The sequence below is a fragment of the Diaporthe amygdali genome (genome assembly GCF_026229845.1).
Source record: "Diaporthe amygdali strain CAA958 chromosome Unknown NODE_2_length_3802984_cov_64_841326, whole genome shotgun sequence".
Lineage (NCBI taxonomy): Eukaryota > Fungi > Ascomycota > Sordariomycetes > Diaporthales > Diaporthaceae > Diaporthe > Diaporthe amygdali.
The window spans coordinates 715,669-740,922 of NW_026517022.1; the positions used below are offsets into that span (position 1 = coordinate 715,669).

At 53.4% G+C, this 25,254-nt stretch overlaps 8 protein-coding genes across 8 annotated transcripts; 3 read left to right on the top strand and 5 right to left on the bottom strand.

Moving 5' to 3' along the window:
- Positions 1-317: 317 nt before the first annotated feature.
- On the top strand, positions 318-1,172 carry J7T55_011565 (uncharacterized protein; the record flags this gene model as incomplete). Its single annotated transcript, XM_053135875.1, has 3 exons — positions 318-435; positions 836-1,055; positions 1,142-1,172. The coding sequence occupies 3 exons, from the start codon at positions 318-320 to the stop codon at positions 1,170-1,172; spliced, it is 369 nt and encodes a 122-aa protein (XP_052999371.1).
- A 1,810-nt stretch (positions 1,173-2,982) lies between these two features.
- J7T55_011566 (uncharacterized protein) lies at positions 2,983-5,861 on the bottom strand (the record flags this gene model as incomplete). The annotated part of the gene is made up of 2 exons (XM_053135886.1): positions 2,983-5,612; positions 5,819-5,861. The coding sequence occupies 2 exons, from the start codon at positions 5,859-5,861 to the stop codon at positions 2,983-2,985; spliced, it is 2,673 nt and encodes an 890-aa protein (XP_052999372.1).
- A 4,060-nt stretch (positions 5,862-9,921) lies between these two features.
- J7T55_011567 (uncharacterized protein) lies at positions 9,922-10,570 on the bottom strand (the record flags this gene model as incomplete). The annotated part of the gene is made up of 2 exons (XM_053135897.1): positions 9,922-10,107; positions 10,214-10,570. 2 exons carry the CDS (start codon positions 10,568-10,570, stop codon positions 9,922-9,924), a joined length of 543 nt encoding a protein of 180 aa, XP_052999373.1.
- A 2,497-nt stretch (positions 10,571-13,067) lies between these two features.
- On the top strand, positions 13,068-13,486 carry J7T55_011568 (uncharacterized protein; the record flags this gene model as incomplete). The annotated part of the gene is made up of 2 exons (XM_053135908.1): positions 13,068-13,172; positions 13,247-13,486. The coding sequence occupies 2 exons, from the start codon at positions 13,068-13,070 to the stop codon at positions 13,484-13,486; spliced, it is 345 nt and encodes a 114-aa protein (XP_052999374.1).
- A 248-nt stretch (positions 13,487-13,734) lies between these two features.
- J7T55_011569 (uncharacterized protein) lies at positions 13,735-14,439 on the bottom strand (the record flags this gene model as incomplete). The annotated part of the gene is made up of 1 exon (XM_053135919.1): positions 13,735-14,439. One exon carries the CDS (start codon positions 14,437-14,439, stop codon positions 13,735-13,737), a length of 705 nt encoding a protein of 234 aa, XP_052999375.1.
- Positions 14,440-15,855: 1,416 nt separating this feature from the next.
- Positions 15,856-17,454, top strand: J7T55_011570 (d-arabinono-lactone oxidase; the record flags this gene model as incomplete). The annotated part of the gene is made up of 1 exon (XM_053135930.1): positions 15,856-17,454. One exon carries the CDS (start codon positions 15,856-15,858, stop codon positions 17,452-17,454), a length of 1,599 nt encoding a protein of 532 aa, XP_052999376.1.
- Positions 17,455-17,780: 326 nt separating this feature from the next.
- Positions 17,781-20,090, bottom strand: J7T55_011571 (uncharacterized protein; the record flags this gene model as incomplete). The annotated part of the gene is made up of 2 exons (XM_053135940.1): positions 17,781-19,492; positions 19,625-20,090. 2 exons carry the CDS (start codon positions 20,088-20,090, stop codon positions 17,781-17,783), a joined length of 2,178 nt encoding a protein of 725 aa, XP_052999377.1.
- A 1,920-nt stretch (positions 20,091-22,010) lies between these two features.
- J7T55_011572 (uncharacterized protein) lies at positions 22,011-23,926 on the bottom strand (the record flags this gene model as incomplete). Its single annotated transcript, XM_053135951.1, has 6 exons — positions 22,011-22,135; positions 22,400-22,643; positions 22,886-22,932; positions 22,995-23,597; positions 23,661-23,750; positions 23,806-23,926. The coding sequence occupies 6 exons, from the start codon at positions 23,924-23,926 to the stop codon at positions 22,011-22,013; spliced, it is 1,230 nt and encodes a 409-aa protein (XP_052999378.1).
- Positions 23,927-25,254: the final 1,328 nt, after the last annotated feature.

Sequence of the window (25,254 nt, forward strand, 5' to 3'; positions counted from 1 at the left end):
TCCATGGTACAAAGATCGGAAGGACAGTGTGAGTAAACAAGTATGATAGAGGCTTTTGATCGGCTCGTCACTCACTCCCGTTGCCCTGCTGCAGTAAGACAGAGAGACAGGCCACTGGCCAGATCAAGCGCCAGCTTGACGCCAAACAGACGCCATACTGAACAGCATGAGGAATGTCTCCGTTTCCCTCACTCTTTCGCTGAATACCCGTCATTCGAAACCAACAGCACACATCCAGGCTCTTAGGACTCCGAGGAAAAGACCTTACTGCCAGTCTTCCAGACCATCAGACTCTCCCTTTGAAAGCCTAGTCCACCATGTTTGTTCGGATGCTGATCTTGATCGAGGGAGGCAACCATCCCAGCATGCGTCTGAGCAGCACCGAGCACCGAGACATCGACCCATCCACCAGTTGGATCACAGCCCTGCTCAACGGTCGGACTATGGTTGTTGGAGCGCACGGTGTCAGCACATCAGTGTCGATCTCCCGCTCGCGTATCGGGCATTTGCCCTGCTGGAAGCTGCTTGCTTCACCGAAGAACACGTACTGCGCACTTTTGCTTTGCAGTTCCTGGCTCTCGTTTGTAGCTCCTCACCCTCAAAAAATGACGAGTCAAGTGGCAGGCGTGATGCGGCAACACTCCCGGAGCCTCCTCAGCTGAGCTCAAATACCACCTATCAACATGATCAGGGCAAATCAGCTGACGAGGCACTGCCCCGTCATACATCAGTCGACTCTCGGCGGTTTCATGCTTTGGGCCAGACGCGGCCAGATGCAGGAGAAGGAGGCTGAAAGGTGAAGAGGCAGAGAGTATTCTTGACTAAACAAAGACAGAACAAGAGTTCCAGGCTGGACTGGCCCGTCTGTGTCTGGCTCCAGGGACTTGGCTAGTCATCGGGGCGGCAGCCGCATCCGAGAGGCGGATGGCATGCATCGCGCTACACCGCGCTACGCCGCGTATGATATGCCTTGCAGAGAATGACATGTCGCTCCCCACCTTCCCAGCCGAAGAAGACATGCCGATTGGGTATGAGTCTGCAACTACCGGCAAAAGGTGAGCAGAAGTGCTTGCATGGTGTTTTGCAACCAGTGTGGGTAGTGAGATGAGAGGAAAAGGGGCAAGCTGACGGCTGGACCCAGACCTACCTGGATGAGATATGTGGAGACCTGACGATGCCATGTCTTCGCTGTCTTGGTTCTGGTTGACGTAACATGATGTTGAACATGCGGCGGACGTGCCTCCCAGCTGGTGTCCAACAGGAGCTGGCCGAAAGGACCGAAGACGCAGGATGAGTGCATGCAGCGAGAGTGCTGCCGGCCTGCATCAATCCATTCTTCATTCTCGGCGCTCCTTTGTCTGCTGCAGCAGTCCTTTGCTTTGCATGGAAAGCTTAGACGATATCTCAGAAAATGCTCAGTGTCACTCGAGACGCCGTCCCCTCGTCCCAAAAAGAGGCAGACTGCGTCCCCGAATGTCGAATGTGCTGCATCTTGCATATACTATCCGACGGATGGTGACAGAATCGGCGAGGCCAAGTGAATGTTGCCACGCGCAAGACCTATGTTTGCCTTGCGTGTTGCCTCGTGTTTGCCACGGCTGCGTCGAAGTGGGCATCTGCGGCGACACAGTTGATGACAAGTCTGACAAGTCACGGTTCGTTTGAAGGCACAATGGCCATCAACCGTCGGCACGAAGCGGAAAGCTTGCTCGTCCTGAATTCGACTGGCCGCTCCACTCCTCGACGTGAAAATTTCTCTCCTGCACGCCCTGGCTGCGCTTATGCAAGGGCCGTTTCAATGCCGTGGGTGCCAGATAGACGAATGCAGGTGTGTAGTCTGCGTTATTGGGCGACCAGGGCAGTCCTGCGCGATCTACAGATCGCTTGGAGACTACTGCAGACCATCCGCGGCCCGCTCTTGACTGGTCTGAAGTCTCCCGGCTCAACGTCAATAGACGGAGTCTCCCCTGCAGCCCCGGCCGCGTGGCCGCAGTTCGCCAAGGCGGCTCAAGTCGCCGGTAGCGAGATCTGTCTGCTGTATAACAGCAACCAGGCAAAGAAGCAGCGTCGAGGTCCATGTGGTAGCAGTATGTAGGTGGGATCAACAGGAGTGCGTATGCAGTTCTCAGGGAGCCAAAGCTCTACGCAAGAGCATATAGGGAGAGACTGAGCGAGATGTACTCGGAAGGTCATCTCGCATGTAGGAGATATTCCCATTGAACGTCAACTCAGGATTATTCGATGGTGGTCGTCCTCCTCGAAGGTTGTTCTGCTAGCTGTTGTCTTTTTTGCAGGCCACCCTATTGGGAGATTGTGTTGCTGCGAGGTTATACCCGGTCCCGGCGGATGGCAGCTTCGAAGGCGTGCTCGTCAAGTTCCACAACTGGAAGACCGTATCGGAACTGGGATGAATACGTCGCTGCCGGAATGATTCCGACCGTTTGACCATCGAAGGCAAGACCTTCCTCCAGCCACAAATTCCATGCGTTTGCATTTTGTTGACATCATTTGCGCTTCCTAAGAGACGCCGACACAGAAATAATCGCAAGTGGAAAGATCCGCTTCTTGTTGGTTGGGAAATTTCAATGGCGTTGCCTGGATATACTCATGGTCTGATTGTCCGGGAAAGATGCCAGTGTGTTCTTAAGTCGACGTGAACCGGACAGGCCCTGAGGGTGGATCATTATGTATTACGGCTCTATCAAGAACCCTCTGCTTTACTATGTCCTCTCTGTCCGCAGTATCTAAAGGTCGAACCGAATCAACCAGAACTGCTTGAAATTCTATGTCTCGTCCCAAGTCTGTACCAAGCCATTCGTGTCGTCCGTAAATCTTCGTCACATAAAATCGTCGTTCGTCGTCCCGAGGTGGAAAATGAAACAAATACAAACCGAGAACGCCCTGCCATGCAAGTAAAAGTTTTCCTCCATGCAGAAGAAAAAGGAAAGGAATAGCTCCTAGAGTCATCCTCCTCATGTCCATCTAATTGTTGCCCGCGAACACATATTGCGGGCTGACTCTGACATCTCTCTCCGCTCTCCTCGCCTCTCTCCTGCTGCTCAGCGTGCCCGTGCCTAGACTCGGCGCCGCCGTTCCTCGCGAACTCATCAGCCTCGCGCTCTCTCCCCCGTATGCACCACGCGATTCAGTAAATTTGCGGACCTTACGCACACTAAGCCTGTCGTCCTTTGCGCCCGCACCACCGATGCTGAATACCCAACGCGGCTTCTCTTCGTCACACCTGTCCACGCCCAGCTTGCCCACCAATGTGGTCTTGTTCCTAATCATGCCCTGGAAAGCCTCGTCGCCCATCAGGTCGTCGTTTGCCACGAAGCTGATAATCTCAGCGAGACAGGTGACCCTGTGAGGCAGGCGAAATTGTTTCCTTCTCGGATAAATGATCACTAATGCAAGCCAGTAGAGGACCAGTAGGGCCAGTGTGAGAGCGAATAGCGGTATTTGCGGAAACACGCGCACGATATTGTCCTCTGGTGTCAGGGCGATGAACATACCCCCCGCAAAGATTGGCAGAAACACGAAGAGTGTGGAGAAGAGCGAGATATAGGCGACGCGCCAGTGACCATTTCGTAAGGCATGCCACGAGCTCTGAAATGGGTAGCAGGACGCGTAGTCGGCGAGGATAGATGCCTCTGGGAGGGCGCCTCCGGAAGGGGGGTTGCTGAGTTCGCCCCAGGGTTGAAGAATGCGCATATGCAGATCGAGGTCTTGGAACACCATGAATAAGATGAGCCCGAGCAGTGCCGGAATGAAGCTGTAAAGGAAGTCTGCTGCTGAGAACGCGCCGTGTATGGGTGCTGCTGAGAGACGGGGAAGGAAACCGTTGGTGATCCTCGTGTGAGGTATGAAGGAAACAACGAAGACGGCCACGACGATTCCCAGACCAAAGATGATGCAGCAAAGGAGCGTGAGGCTGTTTAGACACCGGGGTATGTACCGGTAGCGGACGGTCGGCAAGTCTGGCGAGGTTCGGCTGATGCCGTCCCATAGTAGACTTCTCCTCTGCGCCCTGCGTTGCGCTGGTGTAGGTTTTTCATGGGCCTGAGACGAGCTCTTCTCATCAAATGCTTCTCTGAATAGGGCGGGTGAACCCCACGCGTCCTGATAGCTGCCAGAGCCCAAGGCATACCACAAATCGTGGTGCTTGTTGTGTTCCGCCGAAGTCCAGTACGCGAGCAAGTCAGTTCTTCTGTCTACCAACACTCTTTCAAGGTCATCTCTGGAACCAAGGATTTCCGTGTCCTTGTACTCCGCCAAGGTATCGCTGTGAGAGACAATGGCGATGACGTCTGCGATCGATCTCGGATCCCACATCACGCCAGTCTTGGCCTTCAGCCAATAACCCAGCTCGATGCCAATAGCTGCAGCCAGCAGTATGTACAGTGCCACCAGCGTCCAGGCAACCCCCTGAACCGTGGCCCACCTCCAATGCCCGTCCACATAGATGACAGTGAACAGGCAGCTCTGTAGTGGCAGCGTGATGTTCATGACCCAGGTAATAAGCATTGGCAACCATGTATCCCATGTTCCCACCAACTGCGGACGCAGAAACGAAGTGGGGTAGAGCTCGTCGAAAATGGCATTGTGGCGTCCCTTCTTCTCTGGCGAAGCTAATCTCGCATATGGACGCATGCGAATCATGGTGGTGACGATGCATTGGGCATAGAAAAGGATGACGGCGCCTAGAATTGCTGGAAAGACCCGGAATAAGAAATATTTGCCGTTGTAAATTGAGCCAGAATATTCCCAGAGCCCAGCCCATCTCACGGAGTAGATTGCGCAGAAGACAAGAGCCGCGATCATCATGATACACAGGATCATTAACGTTATCAAAGACGCGGGCCGTAGAATCTTGGGCTTGAAGACCAGTCTGGGGTTGATTCTCTCTCGGCCGTCTGTCATGAGCTCGGGCTCAATCGGCCGCCATGCTTCTGTTGGCTGGACTGGTGGAGCTGCAGTGCCCGTGTTAGTGCCCCTCACCAAAGTCGACATTGAGGAGCGCTGAGAAGCTGGCGTGAGGTCAGGAGCCGCAAGAAGTGGCGCGCTCTGTTCCTCATTAGGCCCTGTCAAGTTTTCGGGGCGAGAAGAGGCGGGCTGCGGCGTGACCGGGGCATTCTGATGCTGGTAGTATCCCAGGCCATGGTCAGGAACGAGTCGCTGGCCCTCGGAGCTCATAGACGACGGGTCCGACTGCCCTTGTTGCTCCCGCGTCATGGCTTCCAGGGCATACTGTATGTAAGGAGTGTCGTCGACTCCTGGGGTGACGCGAGCGGCCTCGAGTGCCAGCTGATCGCGAAATACTTCAGCGGGCCTGCCAGCCATTGGCACGACAGGAACCGAGCGGCGACGTTGTGCCTCGGCAATGACGCGCAACTGTTCTGGAGTGTACTGTGGTTGTGGCCATGGCCGCGAGGGCTGATCGGTTTGGTTCGCCATAGTGGGAGGAACCAGAGGACGTCCGTAGAGCCGCTCAGGGCCGTATATCTCTGAAGAGGAGTGAGAAGGATCGGATGAAGACGAGCTCAAAGTGTGGGGGGTGGCGGTTGGTTGAGGCGAGAGTGATGCTTGATCGAGTGAAGCATGTTCTGCGTCGTCTATTGCGCCATGGTAACGGGATGTGCTTGGTAGTCTGGTCGAGGTAAAAATTGTTGCTGGAAGGATGTTTGGGCGTGTAGCTTGCAAGCCTGTAAACAAACGAGTGTATGTAAGTCAAGTTGGCCGCTGGAGATGGTCTCGTAGGCAGGCAGTCAAGCAGGCGAGGACAAGGTGAGGGAGTAAGGAAGTAGTGAAAGACACTTACGAGGTGGCTCCACGTAGTCGAAGTTCAGGTTTTGAAAGTTCATGCTTCACGCGTTGCAGATGTCATGACGGGGCGTTTGTTTAGGCGACGATCCAATGTGTGTCTGTGTGTGTGTGGTGGCAACGAGATACTGTGCTGTGCATTGCAGTGCAGGATGGGGCCAGGCAGGGCAGGGCAGAGCAGTCAACACGAGCATCCACTTGGACGCGATGCTAGGCCAATTGCTGGCAGGATATGCAATGCAGGTCAAGGAAGTCTGCATGCTGTGTGATGCAGTTGGCGAGATATGGTTGGCGACACCTCACCTCGGCTGCCAGCTGGGCCATACTGGACCATGCTAGACCCTGTCGCTGCGATGTCACCGATATGATGGCGATTGCGTGGGAGGAGGCTGGGTGAGCGGTGGATGCGATGCTAGAATGCCAGGTGGTTGGGACTGTGGAGAGAGGGTAACACCAGCCACCCGCATGCAGCCCTGGCCGCCAGGGGAACATGCAGGAGTCCGCGCCAACGAACTCATAAAACCAACCGTCTGGTCTCGGATGTTTTCATCGCTCACGATGTCACCTCTCCTTGCCATCTTTGCAAGGTGACGGCCCATTCGAAGTGAGGTTCCTGGATCACTTGGAACAACCAGTGGGGCAGAGCTGAGGTGACCGAGGTGACTGAGAGTGACTTCATTGAGGATGCAAACTCAATCGAACCCCGGGGAGGGGCTCAAGCTTGGGAGCTAGTCGAGCTAGTCTAGAAGAGGAGCCATAGCTCTTAGCGCTGGTCTGTGCGGCCCCAGCCGAATAACGGGCACGATGTGGGGCTGCCGTCGAACGACTGAACGCATTGCAGGGTTGGGACCTGGACCAAGCCTCAAGCTTCAGGTTTCTTGGCCAGGCACCACTCTGACTCACCATCAACTCCTGTCTCCATCACGCTGTGATCACACGCTGTGAGACAACCTCTTGCCGGGTCTGCTGTAGAATCACTCGCCTCAATGGGATACGATTCAAAGGATAACCGCCTGTGGGATAACTTGTGGGACAACCCGTGTCTCTGACGGGATCGTCATTCATATGATAATCCTCTGCAGACCTGTCTGCTATCTCCAATAAAATAACTTCGACAACTGAGATGCGCGATTGGGCTGATATCTGACTGAGCTTAGAGAACACGAGCTTGAGGCTCTCAATAATGTCCCTCAGAATATTTCTATGGTTATTCAAAAATAGAAATGTTCCTCCCGGTTCAGATCACCTGGACGAATCATCAGACAGGGTCTCCCACGGCCTGGGCTCTGGAGTTGAGCTATTAGTCCCACTTTCCTGGACGATCGCCAAATTCTCCGAGACCAATACTTCATCATCACAAAGGATCATTGCCACTGTAGAAGCGTAAGTACCGTAAATACCTGATCATGGGCATACCTACCCTTGCCTCTTCCCGCGCTGTTCCGAATTCGCAGGTCATTTACTTTCTGAAGTTGAACTTCTCACGTTCTAGTGAGACCAAATTCTTATCGAGGTGGAATTATTGCAAACGTCTAATATCTTGGGAAACTAGGAACGGTCGAGAGGGACAGGACATACCTCATCGTCGTGACTAATGGTTTTGTCAGGAATTAGAGAAGAAAAGTAGTGTTGAGACTGTGTATCGTGCAAATAAGTACTATATGTATGATAATTTAACTTATGCAGAGAAGTGTTTGTCCAGTTCTCGATTGCTGAGCATGAATGGAAGGATCCAGAAGATATTCGCATATTCCAATTTTTGAAAGTGAAACTTTGTGACATTCTTGGATGGATGGGTTGTCCTTCCGATATTGATAGATAGTCCTCCTTCTACTTGCACCCGCTTTTCTCGATACAAAATCACCGCCTCCAGCCCATATCAAATTTGTTCTCTTCTCTCCTCGGGCACACTGTCTAGCCGCATGTCTACGTCTTGGAGCACGTACACGAAGACAAACGGGAAGCCAAAGACTACATTGCCTATAGAAACGACCAGCATTGTTTCGGAGATAACTTTAAATCCTCGCGAAAACTAAAGTCCGAGTGATATTTTCGACTGAATAAACAAACAGCAAAAAATTCGATCATTAACTTAGCAGTATGCTAGAGACCTATTGAAACCCTTGAATGGTGTCGTTTCCATTAAACAAAAACTTTCCTCGGCGGGCAACGGGACACGTAGATCGTGTCCAGGCACGATGTGTGGGAGTAGCCTGGAAAGTTTGCCCAACTCTAGTCACGAGCGGTGGAATTTCAGATGATAGAGAATACGTCTACATAGTCATCTATCAAATTCTTAGGGAGCCATCATCGCGCATCTACAGTCTACACTTAGGAGGCTAAGAAACACTCAATGTCAATCGCGGCGTTGCACGCATCACAGTCCCTAGATATCGAAATGTGCCTAGACCGCTTAATGGCATCCTCTGGCCTGACCTACGCTGCTTGCCGACCCTCCGGATTGTAGACCAACACGTATGTCAGCTCGAATTTCTACGGCTATTTTTTTTGTCGAAAATGCCGTCTACGCTGGGCGATTCAGAAATAAAACTGGTCCCCTATAATAGGCTTCTATTTTGCATTAATGCGAGCTCTCGTCCAGCTCTTCTAGTTCGTTGTGGGAATATCAGTCCGCATAACTTTTGCATTCGGATTGAGAGCTATAATCCCCTGGTCGAAGTGGTCGTTGGCCCTGGACACGTAATCGACAGCGAACACGTAGCAGGAATTCTACGATTTGTAATCCAAAGCAGAAGGTGTGGATTCAATATGACCCACGTGTCATAGTCAAATTTCTTCGATCGTGCTGCTGAGCTTATATCTCGAAAGGGCTTGAGGGAGTGCACTGCCACGCGAGAATTAACTTTGGAAGTGCGGTGCATTTAGCACTGTGCTTACATGCGGAGAAAGACACATACATGTGGATCGAGCAATGTTTGTAAATCGAACAGGTCTAGAGATTATCAAGTAGTCTACATGAAGTCGCCTTTATCTCTCCCAATAGGGGTATTCCGCGATAAGGCCATTCCTCTGTAAGGGCTAGGTCCAGCGGCGTGTCCTGTGGAGGTTCGAGAGAGGGTCTAGTGCAAGCTAGCGATTTGGATGGGAAAGAGATTCTTAGATACGCAGTACAATAACGGTTGATCGTGCGCAAGAATTGCCAGAAGCTTGTTGTTGAGCCACTATGTGCAAGAAGGAGGGTCTCTAGGCTGGAGTACATACATGAAGAGGGAAAGGCTGTTTCCCCCGCCACATGATCGTAAGTTTCCGTGCAGCACCCCATATAGCAATTGCGGCCTGGACCCAATCGACCCAGGATAACTACCCACTCAGACCGGCACCACAGCTCATGATCTTTTGTGTTTGTGGTTGTGATTTTGAAGATCATGAGCTGTGGTGCCGGCCTGAGTGGGTGGTCATCCTTGGCCGACCGGGGGCAGGCTGTAAGTGCTATATAGGGCGCTGCACAGGATTTTTTGTGTTATACTACTCTATACTGTAGTCTCAAATTAAAGCCTTTTCTCGTCACTGAGAGTTTTACTTCAGGTACCACGGTCTCCGGAAATGCCGTGATGTTTGTGAAGGGCGAATGCGGCGAGCTCGTCGATAGTCAAGGGGCAGTCGTCAGGGTCTCGGAAGGTTTACGCACGTCATAGATTGCGACTTTTTCAGCTGATACCTTGGTACTTTTCTAGCATAGACGTGGCTCTAATTTCTAGCTCAGGGGGAGGGAGGTATGCTGCCGTTGTAACGGTCTGCATTCGGTACCTCCCTCGGGCCTTTTTCTGACCAGTCGACCAACACCCGGGTCTCACAGCCCCTATAATACAACGGAGGAGACTTCACGCCTTCCCGATTCAAGCATACGTAAAATGACTCGAAGCGGATCGATTCGCCTAGCATTTACCCTTTGCTCCGTGTCAGCTCCTGTCAGTGCCACCCTGCCAGGCGGAAGACCGTGCGGGACGCAGCCCATTTGTGGGGAATCAAACAAGCTTCTCCTTTCCACTTCCGATCGTTACGACATTAATCATTTAGACATCGCACCTCAAACAAAACCCTTCATCAAGCCGGCATCTCACGATCTCACGTCAGCCCTCTTCACGAGGACGAGGTGGGCTCCCACAGAAACAGAGTCTTCAGGTGACCCGGCGTTATTCCCGGCTGTGCGCTGCCCCATGTGAATCTCCAGACCGGCAGCTGCTGGCTGACCCCTGATGGAGCACTGGGGATGTCATAGTAGCAGTCCGTATCGCCTTGGCAGAGAAAGTTGTATGCCATTCCATCCTACACGATGCTCATGGTCAGCCACGATCTTACTGCCGAGGTGCTAAGACGAGAACACAGTTCTGCTCTGGAAGAGAGGGGTAAAGGGGTCAAGGTTGCGACTCACGATGGTGTACAGCTGATCTGTCACCGCGGCCTCGTGAGGCCAGCACGACCAGGCATAGCTGTTCGCCCCGTAGTGGCTGTCCGTGTTCGCCTGCTGCGACGAGTTGGTGAAGGAGCAGTTCCCTGCGCTGGTGGAGACGCCATACGGGTACGTGTCGCGGAAGGTGAAGGTCGCGCACTCATCCACGACAAGCTTGCCCGTGGCATCGACGCAGCCGATGTTCATATCCGGGGTCGCGGTTGTGAAGGAGCTGGAATTAAGGACTGATATCGTGCCCGACCCGCTGAGCACGGTGGCGGATGCCAGCCCCGGCAGCAAGGCCGTGGCGGCAAAGAGGGCGGTGATGGGTGCGAACATTGTAGTAGATAGGGGATTGTGTCGAGGTTCTCACGAAATATTAGTCTAGGTGTCTCGCTGGATGCTGTATAAAGTCTTGGACACAGTAAGCCGGGGATGTCTTCGACTTATATCACGTTCAACCACACCCTCGGGACATGACGGAAGTGACAGGAGCCGCTCCGTTGCTTCCTACTTTGCTGAGCGGTCAAATGGCGGAGTCATGCCCCTTGAACGACCGCTGCTTTCAGTACTATGGTACGTCTGCTGCGAGTCGGAGGCAGCCACTGACTCCTCCCATTTCAGTAAACTTCCAATCCCAAAAGTCGTCCCACATGCCCTTTTGCGAAGTAGCGCGCTCGCCGCTCTCATGTCACCTGCCTTATACAGGGTTCTGGACCTGTCCATCTGTGGGAGTGGGCATATTAACAAGGTTGGCTGTATTATGGTTACTGGGCCGGTGGGGCCTTCGACGATGCTCTTTTGTTATTCCATTGGCAGATATGATTTGAGAGGGAGAAAACTTGGCACATGTCAGGCGGAGCCTCGCGAGGAAATGGGCTTATTCGAGCTGGTTAATAATCGTTTGTAATTTCAACCGGGGCAAACAGAAAAAAAAAATAAAGAAAAAAAAAGCAAACCTGCTCGCGTGAATATGATGCCTTGAGAAACGAACCCTGCTCGGGTTGAACCCCTCCTCGCTTGCACAGCTTGCAGGGATCTCAATAGTAACAGATTGCAAGCCACCTACCACATAATCAAGGAACAAGAGAAGAAGAAAAAAGCGAAGACTGCTTGGTTATTCCGGGGATGCCATCCTGTGAAGGCTATTCGACAAAAGTCCACCCCAGAGAGATTATTCCAGGAGGGTTGTCCCAAGAAGGTTATCCCAAGGAGGTGTTCCCAAAGAGGTCATCCCAGGAGATTATCCTAAGGGAGGTGTTCTCAGAGAAGGTTATCCCACTGGGCGAAGAAGGGTGTGGTAATCAAACCACTTGCCACCTTTTGGGACCTTTGCGAGCTATGCTACTGGTCCTCGGCTCCGACCGCGGGCGGTTATAATTACGGGGCATTTCGGAGTTGCGAGAAAGCCCTCCTGTCGTTCTTCACAATCTTATCAGATCTGACCCACAAGCGAGGAAGCGCTATTGCCGATGTGCCTAGGTAGACTGCGGTCCCTGCATCGGCAGTCAATATTTTCACCGATCTCTTTAGTCATCCGGATTTTCCGAGGTTTGATGTATGAGAACTTGAATTTTTCATCACGCAGTATATATGTGGAATGGTGTTGGATTTCGAGGAAGTTATATGGAGCTCCATTCCTATTTCGACCAGAGTTTCGAGCTCCACACGTTCGTGAATTATGAGCATGATAAATGAGCTACATATCAACGCTTGTATGGTGTAGCGGTAACATTCAACCCTTCCAAGGTTGAGCTTAGGGTTCGACTCCCTATGCAAGCAGTAAAGTAAGAGATACTACTACATGTATCTCGGGATCTTTTTTTCCCCTTGTAGTTCGTCCTCCACAGGCATGTTGATGATATTATCCTTTCGCCGATTCCAAAGTCTGAGAGGATCTCGGAAAGTTTCCCTGTTAATGTATTTTGCCCTTACATATCAGGGTGGAAATACCTCTCATATGGTCTAACTGCGACGTGTACAAATCTCCAATAATTCTTGAGAAAATCCACTGCTCCCTATAGTGTTCACCCAACAACAAATGTTTTGGAGAAAGACTTTGAAAATGAACCAGTCAATTACAGACCGTGTGACGGGAAAACTTGTGGGAATCTTGTGCGCCGTATTGCTTTGGTTGCAAGTGTTATTCACCACGTGAGATGGACTGACGGCAGTTTGTCGGTCAAATTCGCAGTATCCCTGTGCGCCGGGTTCATGCGGAGCCAGACGGGGAACTTGTAAAATTGTAACGAGGCTGGTATAATCGGTCACGTCGGTGTTGGATTCGGCCATGAGATCAGGGAAGACGGGTCACGTCGAGTACCACAGAGCTCTGGGTGCAGCCTCCATCAACCTCCGCCCGTGTTGGGGGAAGTCCGTGCCGTAAGAGTCGGGACCGAAAGCCCCGGCTCCTTCCGGACTGCCCTAGATTACGGCTGAGCCTGTCGGAGAATGCGCACATCAATGCAAACTGCTGCCTCGCGTCACGCAGCCGTGCTGATTTCCTGGTCGACCTTGCATCAAATTCATGCGGACAATGAGGTCCTCGTCAGCTTCCAGCTCTTTGTGCGATGCGTCTGCCTGGGCACGGAGTAAGGGAGAGTGATACCGGAGGAGCTGTTGGCGGGCGGATTTGTTGGTCCGATTCGAGTAAGAGGGGCTATTCTCGTTCCTCGGCAATATAGGCCCGTCAGTTCCAGACGCGATTCCGTCAATTCCGTCTTTATATAAATCAAGCTCGCATCATCGAACACAATTGCAAGTCAGAAGCAGACCAGAACAAAACGAAGCCCCGAGACCAAAAACAAATCAGTATCATTATCACCAGACAGACAACATGTCCAAGCTCATCAACCGCGTCACCATGTTCAAGCTCGAGGGAGCTGAGGCCCAGGCCAAGCTGCTCGCCGCCTACGACAAGCTGGCTAAGGAGCAGAACAGGGTAAGTCTGATAGTCAAGGAGATGTGAACCATGGGAATCGCTATTAGAAAAGTGAATTCTGACGTGATCTACAGGATGGCAAGCCTTATATCGCATTCCTGAGCGCCGGCATCGCTCATGACGATCCCCGCTCCAAGGGCTACACTGTTGTCGCGCAGTCGTCATTCTACAGCCTTGACGACATGAAGTACTACGACGATGCGGACGTTAGCCACCAGGAGCTCAAGAAGACCGCCAGGGAGGCTGGGTTGTCGGAGCCGCCTTTGACGGTCTATGTCGAGGCAGCCCCAGCCATTGACTTGAAGAGGGCTTAGGGAATTTCGCGTCAGACTATTGATAGATGCCTAGCCTCTGATCGTGGTATCTCGGGAATTCATACTAGGAATTGGATGTACCTATTACCTATCGAAAGTCGAGACAAAGTATCGCCTCTAAAAGAGACAGCATCTAAACTACTTGTGCCTCCCGAAACGCCGTGCATACACGTCTCCGTGCCATTGAAGTCAACAAAACTCTCTCATCTCACCTGAATATACCCACTCGCTCACGCTCACTCACTCACTCACTCACCTAGCGGAGGAGCAGTCTCGGTTTTGACGCGCTCTTCAGACCTCTTCTTGAGGTCCTCAGCCCAGCACTGAAACCCCTTCTCCAGCTTGCCGCCTGTGGTCAGCTTGACGACGGGGCCCAGGAAGCCGTACATAGTCTCCCAACAAGTAAATTCGGTGCCCCCCTTCCCATCGTCGACAAATTCCTGTACGCGCTCGCCCCGCAGCGCCATATTCGGGTAGCCCGTAGGCTTCCACGCGATGCGCCAGCCCTTCCTCCCCGCATGGTCGTACGGCTCCAGCAGTGTGACCTGTATTGCCTCCTTCCTGCTGCTGCTCGGTGTAGCGTTGTCTGGGTCAAGATGAACCTGGAAGTACATCTTCATGTCCTTTTTCAAATAAGTCGAGCCGTCGCCGCCTTGTATCAGTGTCTCGAGGGCATTGGCGTCGGGGTCGGCCTCGGTTGCGGGCGGGCTGGAGATGACGGTGAGCTTCCTGATGAATCGATTCCACTCTGGCCATTTCGTGTGGTCTGCCAGAACGGTGAAGACGGTGTCGGGCGGCGCGGCAATGTGTGTCGAGACGACGATGCTGAAGGATCCGCCGGCGCCAAAGGTTGGGGTTGCGATGGCATTGGGGATGATGGAGCCTTTGGTCTCGCGCGGGACCGGCGGGTTGCTGGTCGTGAATGTCGATTCTGAGTCTGCAGGAGAAGCCATTGTGTGCCTGTGGAGTATCTCAGGGCATTTACGGTTACCTAGAAGGGAACGGAAGCTGAATTTTGCTCGATTCGGTCGTCAGCAGGTCAATTGCGTAGGATGAGTGCCCGAGCTGGATCCCGGTCGATACAGGGCGATCAATCCGGCCCAAGCTCCTTGCTATTTACGGACAGCAGCTCCCAGCTCTGAGACCGTCTCGTCTGCCCCTCCAACCCCTCCATGAACATGAATTTGAGGTGCGTATGGACAGTCCAGTCATTTGTGTAGTGAGATGAGTGAAGAGAAAGAGGGAGGAGGGATGTCCCACTGCTTCCTGGTTCACACACATGTGAAAGAAAGACTCTGTCATCTTCATCCAGCGTATCAAATGGTCGGCCCTATGTCCTCTTCAACATGGGAGATGCCTCGGTACTGTAGTACACATCTAGACTACGTGCTTATATTAAGGACGGGATATCCTGGGCGAAACGACACACCGCCATCCAAGCCTGCAGCGCCTCATGCGCCTTATCAATGTTGCCAACAACGACTGGAGCATGCCTGTCTCACAATTATTCAGGGTCCCTATATCTCTCTCTTTCAGGGCTATCGACGAGTCCAAGGGCAGTCAAAGGCCCCACAAGGAAACGTCAGCCTTTTCCTTCCATGAGAGAGCCTGAGAGGCAAGATCTGACGACTAGGGCGGGGCGTTTGAGATGGATTGCTGGAATGTGGGGGGAGGCGGCTGGATGATCGCCCTTGTGTCCCCTGGGCTGCTGGGTTGACAGATGACGCTAGCCGTATATGAGCGGTCGATACAACGTAGCAATCATCGACCTTTGTCCTTCGTGATTAATTCGCCATTTTGCCATTCCATTCCACCTGTTAGCTCATTGCTATCTTCAACACCAAGACCAACACCTTCATCCGTACATCAAAAGAGACAACGAGCACAATGGCGTCTACCTTTGACTTAGTTGGAGCTTCTAAGCGCGACCACCGGTGACCTTCTCGTCTAGATCCGAGGGACCCGGACCCTATTGTCGGACTCAGTGGCCACCCACACTACACTCCAAGGAGGCACCATTCGACAACGGTCTAGACCTGAGACATATTGCTTACGAATGAAGATTTTTGCTGCCATCGAGCCAAGATTTCATCCTGTTTCCTATCAGCCGAGACTCGTCACTAGGCGGCACCAGAGGTGCAGGCGCATGTGAGGCGAGCCTCTTGACTCGCAGCATCACGACCCATCGTCGAAACACATCCTATCCTGGGCTGTGGATATCCTCTAGCGTGATTGATCCTCAATCTCAGCCCTGGTACGACTCATCACCAGCCTAAGCCCTGCTACAAAACTGCCCCATTGGCCCCCTTCTCGCCCGTCCCTTCTCCAGGGCAACTTGTCCCGGTTTTCGTCTCTGGATCGACACCAGGATGGACCTCTCAAGCCTCGACCAGCGGGTGCGAGACACCATCCAGAAGCACTCGTCCGACAATATCCCTTTCCGCGCCACCACTAGCCACGCTCACAAGACCTGGGCTCGCACCTTCACCAGCAAGCCAGAGCTGTATATCCGCCCGCAGTCCGTCCAGGAGGTCCAGAAGGCCGTCAATCTCGCCCGTCAGTGCAGACGGCGCATTACTACCACAGGCGCAGGCCACTCGCCCTCCGACCTGACATGCACGTCGTCGTGGCTCGTCAACCTCGACGACCTGCGTGATATCATCCATCATGACACCGACACAAACATCGTCCACTTCCAGGCCGGCATCCGCTTGTGGCAGCTCGGCGAGGAGCTCGACCGCATGGGCCTTGCCATGCCCAACCTGGGCAGCATCAACGAGCAGTCCGCCGCCGGCGTCATTTCTACCGGCACTCACGGCTCATCCCTGCGCTACGCGCTCATCAGCCAGTCTATCGTGGAGCTCATGATCGTCACTGCCGACGGCCAGGCCCGCACGTGCAGCCGCACCAAGGACAACGAGCTTTTTCGCGCCGCGCTGCTGTCGCTCGGCGCCCTGGGTATTATCGTCGAGATCAAGTTCCAGACCTCCCCGGCCTACTCGCTCAAGTGGACCCAGACCATCGACTCCGACGCCGTCATGTTCCGCGACTGGGCCTCCACCCTCTGGGACCGCGGCCACTTCGTCCGCGTCTGGTGGTTCCCCTATACCCGCCGCTCTGTGGTCTGGACCGCCAATGTGACCACTGAGCCGCATCGCGACCCGCCGCGCAACGGCTACGACGGCACCCTGGGCTACCTGGTGTACCACAACCTCCTGTGGCTGGCCCATTACGTGCCGCGCATCCTGCCGTGGGTTGAGTGGTTCGTCTTCGGCTTGCAGTACGGCTTCCCCAACGAGAGCACCACCTCCGCCATCCAGCCGCAGCGCAAGGCCCTGCTCATGAACTGCCTGTACAGCCAGTACGTCAACGAGTGGGCTATCCCACTGAGCAAGGGGCCCGAGGCCATCAGGAGGCTGTCGTGCTGGCTCAACAACCTGCAGCCGGGCGACCGCGACTACTGTGAGCACCGCATCCCCTTCAGCAGCCGTGGCCTGTGGGTGCACGCGCCCCTCGAGGTACGTGTGACCGACACGTCGCGCTTCCTGGCCAACACGGACGGCAGCGGCGTCGAGCAGCGGCCGTACCTGGACCCCACGTGCAAGGACGGGCCGACTTTGTACCTCAACGCGACCTTGTACAGGCCCTATGACTTGGACCCGCCGTCGCTGGAGCGCTACTACGAGGCGTTCGAGTGGCTGATGCGGGACCTCGGCGGGAAGCCGCACTGGGCCAAGAACATTTCCAATGTCAACGTCAAGGACATCGAGAACATGTATGGCGAGGACCTCGAGGCATGGAGGGCGGTTAGGGATAAGGTGGACCCCAGGGGCTTGTTCGTTGGCAGTTGGCACCGACGGTATGTGCTTGGCGGCGATAGCCCGCTGCCGTTGGAGGAGAGGGAGGAGAACAAAGTGTTGACAAAAGGAAAGGGGTGGTTCTGGCAGGGAAAGATGGCGGAGAACTGAGGCGCAAATATATCGAAAAGGAAAAGTTTTGTCATGTTTCTAGCGAGGATAAGGACCAGGGTCAGGTTATTTCGCTGGCATTTGAGTGAGCATTCATCCAAGGTAGCGGCCAGATTTCTTTACTACACCTATTGGTGGCGATACAGATTTTCAAGCATTTCAGCAACTAGAAAATATTTTCCTTTTCAAGACAGTATGGTAAAGTCCATTGGGTATCTATGTAATGCCATCTCACAAAATATACAAGATATAGATGGTGTGCCTCTAAATCTTACACGTGTGGTATCATTGCAGCACACGGCTCATCTCTCCACAGAGTCCCGTACTCATAAATTTTCATGGCCCCTCGAAGGGCAAGCATCGCACCCGCATCGTGGCCTCTTTCTGACCGCAGGGCAAGCAGGGCAGCCGCAGACATCCCGTCCGCTGACGTCAACCATCTCAAAGGACTTGTGCAGCTTCTCTTCCTCGCCCACGACCGTCTCGCTGCGGTCATCAGCATCGTTGTCCTCGTCGTCACCCTCTGCCACTCGGATGGTGAGTGCTCCCGAGTCATTCTCGCCGAGGCCGTGGTACAACCCACCAAGCGCCTCCTCGCTGTTGGGCATTAAGGAACGCCCTGCCCTCGGGTGCTCCGCACCCGCTCTGTCTGTCGTCCTCCACCAGAACCAATACAACACACCGAGGCCCAGCACGCCCAGGCTGGTGGCGGGGTAAGTGAAATAGGGGAACTGGTCGTCCTCGCCCATGCCGTTGTGCGATGGTACCCAGGGCAGCACGAGAAGGAGGATGTTGCTCGCGGCAGACACCAGGATCGCGATCCGCGGCGCCCTGCAAGGCGTGACCCAGCGCTCGCTGGGCGAGTTGTGGAGGTGGAGGAGCCCGAGCGACACTGCGACGCTGATGACCGACACGGGGTATCCACCGATGTCGACCAGGAAGTTGTAGATCTTCCCCGGCGGCGGGAGGACAATCACCGCCACGGAGACAAGCCAGTGGAGCAGCAAGCCTCGCGAAGGGGTGCGCGAGGCGCCATCCCTCCTGGGCGACCCTGCGCGGCCGCGGGCCTTGCTCGGGCTGGATGACCGGTCGGCAGCCACCTCGGCGCTCCGGTCCACGGTCAGCCAGAAGCGCGGCAGGACGCCCTGCTTGGCCAGCTCCTCGTTGACCCTCGCCTGGGCGAAGCTGGTGGCGGCGATGTTGCCCGCGGCGGAGACGACGACGAACAGCGGCAGGACGTGCTCGCCGAGCCCGTCGCCAAAGACCTTGCGGAAGAAGGTGCCGGCGACGACGACGCCGGCCGAGCGGAACTCGTCCTTGTCGACCACGAGGAAGAAGGCGACGTTGATGGCGAGGTACGCGACGCTCACGAAGGCGAGCGCGGCGGGGGCGGCGATCTTGAGCGTCCGAACCGGGTTCCTCACGTCGCTGAGCACCTGGTTGGCCGTGCTGTAGCCGCGGAAGCAGTAGATGACCTTCAGCAGCGCCGTCGCGTAGTCGTACGGCTGCGTCGACGTGCCCTCCCAGATGTTGCTGAAGTTTCGCTGTGCCGACGACGACGGCGCGTTGCCATTCATGGCCAGGTCGATCCTCCTCCCCTCGATGGTAGATTCTCGGTCGGCGCCGACGCCCATGATCCCACCTGCGATCCCTGATACCACCACAATGACCAGGATTAACATTTTTGCCACCCCGAGGGTGTTGATTAGTTTCAGCCCCGTGTTGGGAGCACGCGCGTGGATGTAGCACAGTGAAGACACAGCGAGGACCGCAATGAGCCGGACATTCCACCTGTTTGCCTCGGTACCCGTCGCATACAGGGCATACTCGCCAAGCACGATTGCATTGGGCGTCGAGAAGCCCAGCAGAACGCCATAGGACATGAACATGCATGTGGCCAGCATGTAAGGCTTCCGGAAGATTCGCTCCAGGTACACCTTCTCGCCTCCCGAGCGTGGTATTGCTGTGCCAAGGTCAAGGTACACCGCCAGCCCGCAGAATGAGATGAGGCTGCCAATGACCCAGAGCAATAGTGTCACTGTTCGAGTCATTGTCAGTAAGTGAATCTGAGGTAGTTCGGCCATCCCAGGATTGTACTCTGGGGGGCATTTTGAGACCAGTTGCCAAGCCTCGAGAGTGATAGAGAACTTCGGATGAGAAGAGAACATACTGCCGACGGATCCAACACCGCTGAAAATCGCCGAGGGCACAGAGTAGGCGCCGACGCCCATAGTCTTGCCCACAATTATATTGATGGCGGACAAGACACCAAGCTTGCCTTCATCAAGCTGGGCAAGTGCTGGTGGCGGCGGCAGCCCCGGCGAATGTGGCAAGAACCATGTTTGATCAGTTGGTGAGTCTATCGAGGCACTCTCGTCGTCTTCATCGTAGACGTATTTACCCTCCCCTATTACTGTCGACAGTCCACTTTTTGCTACCAGGCCTGAGAATGGCCTTGGCGGTTCCAGGAACGATCCATGCCTCGGGGTTGAGCTCGTCGGCCTGCCTCCATGTGTTGGTGTGATCGGGGACCGACATGATAGAGTGAACGAGTTCCTTAGTGGCGATGCCGCGGTGGAGAATGCACTAAAATTGCTGAAGGAAGCATTTTTAAAGCTGAGTGGTGGTGGAGCCATTCGGATGGGCTGATGATGGCGTGTGGGCGAGAGACGGGATGTCTCAAGGAGTCTCGCTGCTCTGGGCGAGCACGTTTCTCGCAGGAACTTGCTCAGCTGATTATGGACCGTATGGAGCTTTCCAAACGACCAGTTGAGCAAGTTTGTCTTCCAGGAAACACACTAGGAAAATATTAAGCTCGTCTCGTCGCTCCAAAAGTTGTAGAAAAGAGGACTGCGATCAACGCGATGAAAAGAAAACACAAAAGTCCTGACCACGAAGAGATGAGGAGAGACCCGCCGGATTGTGGGATGCACAAACAGGACCGGACGGTACATTAAGACAACTCAACGATCAAACATCGTCTGAACGAACAGTACGGATGGCATTGGACCTGGGTCAGCTCGGCTCTTGACTGGCTGCTACACAGTTACTTCACCGGCCGGGGAAGGGGGACTCTGTCATTGCGCTACAAGCGAGCGCAGATCATAGTCCCGATGGGAATATATCGGCGGCCATCTGTTGGGTATGACGAGCCGATAAGATCTCGTCGCATCTTGCAAGGCAGAGCAGAGGGGCAGTTCCAATTTTGGACGAGATGGTGAAGAAAACGATAAGATCCCCTCGACTCGGAGCAACGTCACAACATGGGCAACATGGGACTGTGACTGTTTGAAACGGGGGACATTTCAAACAGCCAGCCTGGCAGACGGGTTGATTGGGTGATCTTCACTGCAACGCTCTGGCGCCGCGGCCTGTTCAGATATTCCCAGCAGAGGAGATGTCCCACCGAGTCAGCGAACAAGCTTTTGCCGAGGTGTTCAAGCGAGGGCGGCCTGCAGAAGCCAAGTCCAGCCTCGCGGTGTATCTTTGGATCGACATCGCGGGCCTCCCCTGCACGTCAATTCTCTGGGGCAAGCATTGGCGGTCTTGGCACAAAGCTGTGACAGCACTGGGGCTCTGAAACCAGGCCGGCGGGGACGTTTATGTGGAGCTTTGCAACAGGACTGCTCACTGGGGGGCACGGACTGGACGGCGGTCACGGTTGTCGGTGGGCGGTTCCAAGTTGGACTCGCGCCTCCACGCCCGTTTCAAGCTGCAGTCGATCACACCGGCTCCTTGGGCATCTCTGTTGTACATATAGCAACAGGAGCAGAGTGTCTCCTGTGTCGGCAGTCGGTCCAAGTGACGACGCCCTGTTGAAGACCAAGACGATTTGCAGCCCAGGCAGATCGCAATCGCCCGTGGCCTCTTGGCCAGCGATCTTCCAAAGGGCTGGCTGCAGCGTACCAGAATGTGGGATGCAGCATCGTGTCGAATGCCTCCGGCCATCGCGAGCGGCAACTCAACCCAATCCGTCTGATGTTTGTTGTCGGCAACTGGTCTGTTGGTAATGTGAGCGTCAACACGGTACTACAGTATCCTGAAGACAGGCCGCGTCAACTCATGTTCGGATAAGGCCTTTCCCGAATTCAGACGACGAAGCTCGGATGAAACCTTGAGTTGACGCACCTGCAGGTTGCTTGGGTAGTAACCGTGAGATTGACTTCTCCAAGTTGGGGGCAGCCGCATCTCTTCCTTGCTCGCCCGTATTTAGAATTGGTTACCCAAAGCAGCCCCAAATTTCATGAGGCCACAACGACTGGACTTGACTTCCGTCCCCACGAGGAAGGTCTTTGGGCCGCATGTAGCACCACCAATTAGAACTTATACCAAGATTGACTTGTGAGCGCTATTCAATGTTCATTTTCGTCCAAAGCAAGGTATTGACCAAGATATTGACTCGTCAACTCTAACTTCTTACGAATAAACGCCTTTAATAAGAAGATGTCATAGTGTTATTATCTGTCCTTGAGTTAAGTTACAGATGTCTTCCAAGCAGATATATTATAATAGTGCTATGAAAAGCCATCGGCCATCGCATGACAGTTGTATATCTCTTAATTACTGCCGGGAAGCTCTGCAAGGAGCACGTCGTTGGGCAGCTCCGAAGCGAACTGGTTCTCGTGGCTGGGTAACTCTGAAACATACTGCTGTCCACCGTAATGTGAATCAAGCTCTTGGACTGGGAATTGATGGGTCTGACTTGATGCCAGAGACTGCTTGAATTTTCTTCGATGCCGGAGCGGAAGGATCACGAGAGTGGAAATGAGGCCTAGGCCCGCAACCCCACCAATCACTCCACCGGCAATAGCGCCGACGGGTGTTTTGGTAGTAGGAGATATCGAGGAAGTAGGCAAAGGCGAACCAGACTTCGTGGCTGAGGAAAACTTAGTTTCAACCCAGAGAAGACACAACGTTGTGTCTCGTTGAAGGGGCCATTACTCACCATTGGAATATGTAAACATATCACGCACAGCTTCACTTGTCCAAGCCACCATTTCCAGTTCTCCTTGGCTATACCAGTCCTTGATTATTTCTGGCGAGTCGTAGTCTGCAGCGCTGGCATCATAACCAGAGGTCCAGGACATTTTAGGCATGTCCATCACCCCTAAACCTTGGCTCCATGGGTCCTGATCAAGAAGCGAGTCTGGCCATTTCGTGGTGGCTACGTTGCCACCGATCGACAACATCTGGCGTTTTCCCACAAGGACGCAAGCATGGCCGGCCCGTGGGGTCGCTTGCTCGCTAGCCTGGAAGAAAACAAAGCCAGGAAGAGATAATACGTAGACCCGATCCGACGTGGTTGAATCCGTTGTCCAACCACCGTAAATAAATCTGTTCGTCGATTCAGTCTCCATCTGCTAATGGCTGAACAACTTTCGCTCACATTTCGTAAGTGTTGTTTGGCCCTTGAACGCCAACGCTACAGAACGCATGTCTCGGGGTCGGCCGCGACCCTGTTGTAAGTTGAGAGTACCACTGGCGAGCTTGAGTTCATCAGCAAGAGTACGCGGGTCTTCCAAGTTCCAAATTAGACCTACTTAAGGGGTCCCATATCCAGAGCTTCCCAAAGTCGATGTCATTTGTCTTGTTAGGGTTCCCAACTGGTGACTCGAAGCCTCCTAGAACCAGAATCAGACCATTGGGTCCGAAGGGAACATGCTCCGCACGGCCAGAAAACAGTGTTCCATATGATCCAAACCCGACTGACGAGATATTTTCCCATTTTTGCGAACCGATATCATAGGACACGATTCCACTCAGGGCAATGGATACCCCCTTAGGTATGGATGGGTCGGACTTAGATTCAACCACACCGCCTAAGCAATATCCTGTATTGTTGACGACGCAGAACATGCAGTCACGGGGACGCACGAGGTCGCTGAAAGCAGCCTCATTTCCAGGCTTGACTGACTCCCAGGCGCCGCCGCCGTTCCCATCCGCCGTGAACTTCCAAAGTTCATTATTTGGAGCCAGTCGATCGTAACCCATCGATCCACTCCAAATATAGAAGCTTCTGGAGGAAACATCGAGCCAAAGCGATTCACTGTTGAATATGGGGACATCGGTCTTCGGCGTCGCTTGCAAGCAAACGGTCATGTTCGTCCATGATGATCTAAGATCAATGGATATCGTTGAGTTGACTGTCGAGATGAAGTGGTAAGCAATTGTCTCAAGATATCACTGCGTCGATATATCACACGCACCCCAGTATGAAGGATGGTTCGCGACAGGATGGATGCCATTGACCAGCTCTGAGACCTCCCCTCCATCGAAGTAAACATAATCGCCCAAAACTGTCGCTACACAATTATCAGTCCCAGGTGCCAGCAATATTAGTCTTCAACGGACCTGAGGGCCAAACGCGGCGAAGGAAACTTTCGGGTGCGGGAATATCGACAGCATTGGCGACAAGACTAGAAATAGTCACAAGGAGCCAGAAACGCTGGGGAAACTTTTGAGATGCTAGCATAGTGATTTGCAACAGTGATTTGCAACCTGATCATGCAATTGATGGCGGCAGAAATTCGTGGAAAGGACACTTAGAGAGGACAGTCATATTGACTGCTGGGGAAAGTAGTCAGGAGCAACATTGAGTAAGGCTCCAGCTACAGCTGATCCTCATCCTTTGGTGACACCAACCGGAAAGACTAATACCGAGGTTCTTCCTTGGGGTAGGACAGACTGAGGCGCAAATGGCCAAGAGAACGCCTCCTTTAGAAGTTGTGATACATCTTCTTACTGGTTAATAAGCGTCTACAATGCAGGATGTGTACTATATAGAAGCTAAGATATGAAACTTGTCAATGTAGAAATTGACTAATAATACAAATCAGATGCTATAGTGAAAGTGGACAAATATCGACTTATATGTTCAAAGAAATGTCTATGAACAAATCTATAAACAGCTTCCCAAAAAGAACTCCTCAGTACATATCTCTACATCTTCGACGCAGTTGCCACAAGGATGTCATTCGCCTCTAGCTCGCCCCTCCCCGCTCACGCCAACGCCGAGACGTTCTCTTGTAAACAGTCGATACCAAAGGAAATTTTATGTCATTTGCACAACACTAGAAGTCGACTAGATGGTCGGCAGGCCCCTCCCTATATATATTCCAGGAGAACATACTTGTAGGAGAGCTATGTCCCTAGGAGGCGTGATAGTAGTTTGGGAAGGAGTACTCTACAGATTTGAGCTTCAGTCCCTCGCCTAGCAGGCACACGTGCTGGGTGACCATTACAGCCAGGCCGCAGCGCTTCTGGCTTCCAGCTTTTGCCCATGGGCTTGTCCGAGGCGCTTGCAGCTCAGTAATTGACCCACCTACACTTACTTTTTACTCACTTTAGAACAGGGCCTGCACTTATTCCAGGCTTGGGGCATAATGAATGAGGGGCTTGTAAAAGCACGTACTTAAGTACGTAAGGTATCAGCGGAGATAACCACACCACTCTTTGTTTGCGCAAGTGTTGAATTGAAGCAAAGTCCAACCTGCTGTTTGATACTCAATATTGAAGTAACATTTAGATGGTAGCTTAATGGTAACAACTTCGCTTCCAAACAAGGTTTTCTCCGTATTACTTGGTATCGTGGCTTGATAAAGACAGGGGAACTTGCTACCTGTCTACAGCACGTAACTTGTGATAGATGTATTTTCTATCTGGGAACACTAACTACAATGGAAACTGCTACTGTTTAAGACTGGCTGAGGCCCGAGGGACTGGCTTCGAGGCGGCATTGGGACGCGATTGAGGGGATTGAAGTCAGTAATTGAACTGATGGGATTAGACCCGACATAGAGT